Source organism: Ochlerotatus camptorhynchus, unplaced genomic scaffold, assembly GCF_037179485.1.
Source record: "Ochlerotatus camptorhynchus isolate MF236.1 unplaced genomic scaffold, CSIRO-AGI_Acam_v1.1 ptg000185l, whole genome shotgun sequence".
Classification (NCBI taxonomy): Eukaryota; Metazoa; Arthropoda; class Insecta; order Diptera; family Culicidae; genus Ochlerotatus; species Ochlerotatus camptorhynchus.
In genome coordinates this window covers 2,001,470-2,007,017 of record NW_027040675.1, presented here as the reverse complement: position 1 = coordinate 2,007,017, position 5,548 = coordinate 2,001,470, and the positions used below count along the sequence as shown (strand labels likewise).

Here is a 5,548-nt window from a genome sequence, read left to right as displayed (position 1 = left end):
CTACCCCGTAACGTGGGTAGATCACCTTTTCGTGGTACGTTACGGGATGTAAGATCTACCACCGATTCCTAGTCTTGACTACTTCAAACTAGGGGAACAGGATTTTACAGTAATCAAAGGAACACATCTTAGTTCTTGTTACTTTTTATGCCTTGTTGATAGTGATAAGTCCTCGGGTTGCGTGGACCGAGGATGATCTTGAAACAAGGAAAAAATGAGTTAGTTAGTCTTCACCTATGTGATTCCTAATCTTCTATTCGTTGTTTCCTAGTTTGAAGTGGTTAAGACTAGGGTTCTGATGCATGGTCATTATCGGTGTCATGTCTTGTTTTTTTTGCTAAGGAATCCAATTTTGACTGACTAAGGGGCGCGCCTTTGGAGGGTGTTTCAACATTCCGAAGGGTATAAATAGCGGGACCTTTCAATTAGAATCGATTCCTTGCGATAAAGGCAAGAATGACAACTGTATCAAAACCGAATACTTCATCATTTCTCAATAGTGATGGAGTAATACGACATGCACTAAACTAAGGACACGGGATATACTACAATAGATCAAATTACTGGTCGCAGTGGTTTTATGTCCCGAACAGAGGAAAAAAAAAACTCAATAAATCCTATGCCTCCTACCATGCTTACTTATCTAACTGTCTAGTCATGATACCCTACAATCTCCTCTAAACTTTATAAATTTTATGTCGAATATCTGAATCTCAATTCTTAATCAGTTCTCCAATATCTGCTCCTCGGATAGTGAATCGTGAACCTTGTTCTTGCACCTCAGACAGGCCAGAATTACGCTTCTGCTTCCCAGACGGTGTAGAATCATTTCCCTATCCTTAGATGATCCAGCCAAATGTCGTTGTATTCCAGATAACCTAGAATCACACCTCTGTTGTTCAGATGATCTAGCTTCTGTTGTTGATGTTTATGGATGTATCTTTTTCAAGTGTTTCACGTTCCGTCTGTATTTCTTTCCCGAATTGCATGACCGTATTGTCGTATCACCTCCAGTTTTCCTAATAACTTCGAATTCTTCTGTAGAAAAGTTCGATTGTAAGTTATTGATTTTCTCCATTCTTTTGGCTACAATACGATCCCCAACGGTGATAGCACTTGCTCTAACCAATATTTTCTTATCAGCATAAAATTTCCCTTCTGAACTCATCTCGATCTCCCTTCATATTGTATTTCAACATGTAGAGTTCCAGATAACTTATTCCACATCTTCCAGCCAAACATTAGCTCTGCTGGTGATTTGTAGAATGGTATGTTAGCAAATAATACCACATTTCAATCTCCAGTCTTTACCCAATTTTTGTGCAATTCTTAGCCTTTTCAATAATGACCTGTTATGACGTTCGATTTAACCAAAAACGGTAGATGATCATGATACCATTACGTTCGCATAATTCATGAAACTCCTGTTGTAGGATTTTGGGTATTTCCTGTAATTCAGGATAAGGTTTCAAGAACACAGTTAGATCTTCAACTCACGTTTATTCACTCTCCGCACGTTGCAACACAACCGTTTCTGCTGGTTTTCCTGTCATGTCCAACTAACGCAATCTAACAGCGCTGAGTTTCAGTCAAAGCTTGAGATCAGTTGGCACATACTGTATTGCACTTCGGTGCATCAAAAAGTCATAGTCCTAAACCTTCAATGGTTATTTGACAAATTTCCTCAGACCATGTGTGGCCACCTACCAAATTTCCAACGATGAAACCAACCTTGATTTATGTTGATCTGTAGTTTTTGCATGCTTTGGTCAATCAATACTGTATACGATTCTAACTGCAAAAATAAGGTTTCATTTAGTTGAAATAAAAATTGTATGACTTACCTTACTACATGAATACTTATCTCTATGGAAATCGAGAGATATTTCAGTAGGTAGAATTTTATTCGCCAATGTTTGACCTTGGATTTGGGCCATCATCCACATCAAAGGGCAATTAGCTTATATTGTGTTCTAGTTCAAGGGCACGCATTGAGCCTCCGTGGCGCAATCGGCTAGCGCGTTCGGCTGTTAACCGAAAGGTTGGTGGTTCGAGCCCACCCGGGGGCGGAGAGCCTTTTTGACGATTTTTCCGACTAACTTTGTTTGGATCATCCAAGCTCGGTTATTTTATTTCTTTAAGCTTCTTTTATCAACGTTCCACAAACTGAAGTTCCACGATTTTTCCCGTTTGATTTGATTTGTATTTCTTGCTAAAATTCACAACGATCATAACCAATGATTTGAGTACTCTGAAAGTAATAAGAATGTTCGATGAAGATTGAAACATAACAACACTCATAACAACTTATTCCAATCAGAGATTATAAACAGCCAAATTCACTTCAATCACTCACACTTCTGAAACAGTAGTGGTGAACGCGACGGTTGTAAACAAATCTAAAAATAGTTATCCTCTCCGTATTTTGCTCGCAATATTCTCTCATCCACCCAAGCAGAACGCAATCAAACCAGAACGAGAGGGAGAGAAAACATCCATCCCTTTGTTTACTTCCCGTTTTGCACTTCTCGCGCATCCAATCAGAACGAAACAAAGCTGTCAAAATACCATTCACAAACAAAACTGCCCTTGCACAGAGAGTCAGTCAATCCGAAACTGGTTGCCCTCATCGCGTGATTATACGTATCCTTCCCACCAACCGAACAATGGAAAATGAATACACCCTGGACGAGCTCACCAGCCTGGCGCAGGAAAAGATCGATCTCGGTGGGAAGCTGCTGGAGGATCTGGCCAAGCGGGACACGGTCGACGGAGTGCGAAAAATCTCCAAGAAAATCAGCCAGGAGCTCAAGTTTCTGAACAAGGTAAGTACCACCAGTGCCTTTCACTACGATACACCTTCTGCTAGCCTTGAATTCGGTTAAAACCTTATTCCCGACGCAGGTGAAGAACGCCAAAACGGTATCGATCAACCACATCCTATGCAGCAACTTGACGCACTTCGCCTGCCTGGTGCAGTGTCTGCTCAGCTGCCAGGACGTGACCCATGTGGACTATCCCCTGCCGCTGGAGGACCGTGGCTCCAAGCTGCGGGTGGATATCGTAGCCGACGGGGGAGCAACCTGGATCAAGGTCATTGCGCGTAATCCAAAATCCCTGAACGACGCCGTCCACGGGCGGACCAGCTACGGATCAAAAAGCATCCTAGAACAAGCGGAAGAGTACGTCGAAGCAGCGGAAGCGAATCCCCATATGTTCAAACCACCGAGGGTGGTGTTTCGATTTCTGAGCAAAATCGACGATGAGTTGGTCTTCGAGCTGGAACAAGTTGGAGTAACGGTACTGGTTCTGCAAACTTCCCAACCAGTTCCCCGGACCGAAACGGCCACCGTCACCAAGCTGAACCTGGACATCACAACCATGATAGCTTACGTGAGCGCAATGACGAACGGTTCCGCCAACTGGGAGTACAACGAACCGCTGCTAACGGAACAAGCCCGCTGGGAACGGGAAAAACCGATCAAACCCGTGCTGGACGACCTGTTCGACGGGAAGGAGCTGATCTGCTGCGAAACGGCTGTCTCGTGCTTCAATGAGATCCTTTCGATTTTGGGTGGACCGAAGGAGAAAGCACGAGCCAAGGAACTGTTCGAAAGGGTAACGATACTTCCGGATGTTCCCCTGCCGGACGAGTTGAGCAACATACGGGTGGGAGGAAAAATTAAACCGAGGAGTTTGCAGATTTTTGCCTTTGGATTACAGCACGAAGCGATCACCGTAACGTCCAACGAGGGATTCGTGCGGGCTGCCCGGATGCAGGGCCTGGAAGTTCCGGTCGCTGTGCATGATGCGCGGGCGTTGACCGAGGAAAAGGAACAGGGTGCCCGGCTGCTGGAGGAATGAAGGTGGACCGGAGGGCGGCGGTATTGCAGAAGGATTTTGGTCGTGGACGAAATTGTGATTTTGTAAAAAGGAAACTTTGTGTAAAAATTGTGTTCATATTATGTTCGGTAGGAGTAATAAAAGGATGGCGATGAAAATCAAACGAAAAATGTGGTCCTTACCTTGCACTGAATGTTCGATACACTTCACTAAGACGTTTCTGTCCTGAGTAATTCACCAATTCAGTGCCAACATTTCAAAGGGGCGTAATTGCTTTTGTAAACAATGGCTTTAGACGTCGATTTCTCGCAAATGAAAACCCATCCCTCCAAATTACAAATGCTAGCTGATACAGGAAACATTCCTCTACGTGCTGATGTTATTCATTTTCATGAGTGAGCTTTCATTCGCGAGAAATCGACGACCAAAGCCATTGTTTACAAATGCAATTACGCCCCTTTGAAATGTTGGCACTGAATTTTACAAATTCAGATCGGACAATGAGGAAAATAATTTGGCAAAGGCGCCAAAAACGTGACCATGGCACAGATGCAAAGCTCAGACAAAAATATAATCAAAATTTGAAGATTTCGACACTGAGCATTCATTAGGGCCAATGTCGCATCATGGCTCAACGGAGAAAGGCGAGTTTGGAATCCCTAATAAAAAATAACCATAAACGAACGATAACCCAAATCATTGAACTATTCCACAAATGGTTTGGATGATACCCAGAACACGTCGTTAAGCAAATTAACCATACAATTTTTATTAGGGATTGCGATAGGATTAAAAAAAAAATCATTTTAGCAATGATTTCTTTCCGTGATTGGTATTTAAATGATACTATTCAAGTTATAAATCACTCTAAAGTATTGCTGTTAAAAAGATAAATTCAAACCGGGCTGTTTCCACTGCCGAGTTTTACCATAGGGGTAACTCTAAGACCAGAAGGTCCCGAAGAAACGAGCTTAACTTTTTGGCTCAGCTCGGTCCCAAGCTAATCGATAAACTCCTCGAAACATAGGAAAATCCACTAACCCCTCATTTTATCTGTCAAACTTTCATAGCGAATCAAAACAAACATAGTGTAGCACTGGAATTTATACTAGAATGGGGTACGTTAGTCGATTTGCTTGGGACCAATAGGCTAGTCAAGTAGTGAGCCAATTTAAAATCGTTGTATTGATTGTTTGTTTTACCGCACTGGGCTGCACTGAAAAACAAAACTTCTAGATAGAGCAGGAATTTGGGCGTAACAGCTTTTGTAAACAATGACTTCTATCGATGATTTCTAGGTATTCAAGGCAAGTCCACGTAGCCCAACCTAACTATTGGATAGGGAAAGTCTTTCCCTACCCGATGAGGATGTTGGTTTGCGTGGGCGAGCCTTAAATTTCTAGAAATCATCAAGAGAAGTCATTGTTTACAAAAGCTGTTAGGCCCTAATTCCAGCTCTATCTAAACTTAAGGTTTGAGTTTAAAATGATAAATTTTAAATAAATTAATATTAGTTAAGTGTTAAAATGTACGTATGTACTTTGATATCACATTTTATACTTTTAATAGATTAACCAGGGGGACTCTATTCCTGTAACATGCATCATGTTACTGTGTATTGTTCTCAAAGTTCTGTGCAAAGTTATCCTGAATCGGATACAGGAGAAGATCGACGTGACTCTCCGACGGCAGCAGGCAGGATTCC

At 42.3% G+C, this 5,548-nt stretch overlaps 1 protein-coding gene and 1 non-coding gene across 2 annotated transcripts; both read left to right on the top strand.

The window, feature by feature from the left end:
* The first annotated feature begins 1,995 nt into the window (after positions 1-1,995).
* On the top strand, positions 1,996-2,069 carry TRNAN-GUU (transfer RNA asparagine (anticodon GUU)). The gene has a single exon. It is a non-coding gene; the product is annotated as a tRNA-Asn (tRNA).
* A 560-nt stretch (positions 2,070-2,629) lies between these two features.
* LOC135702096 (UPF0415 protein C7orf25 homolog) lies at positions 2,630-3,980 on the top strand. The gene is made up of 2 exons (XM_065223096.1): positions 2,630-2,825; positions 2,905-3,980. Exons 1-2 carry the CDS (start codon positions 2,667-2,669, stop codon positions 3,862-3,864), a joined length of 1,119 nt encoding a protein of 372 aa, XP_065079168.1. The 5' UTR covers positions 2,630-2,666; the 3' UTR covers positions 3,865-3,980.
* The last annotated feature ends 1,568 nt before the right edge of the window (positions 3,981-5,548 follow it).

What these genes read in the sequence shown, in the direction of transcription:
- LOC135702096 (XM_065223096.1), top strand. Translation starts at nt 2,667, where the DNA reads ATGGAAAATGAATACACCCTGGACGAGCTCACCAGCCTGGCGCAGGAA. An exon ending in AGCTCAAGTTTCTGAACAAG is followed by an intron (nt 2,826 to 2,904) that starts GTAAGTACCACC and finishes TTCCCGACGCAG; the next exon opens with GTGAAGAACGCCAAAACGGT.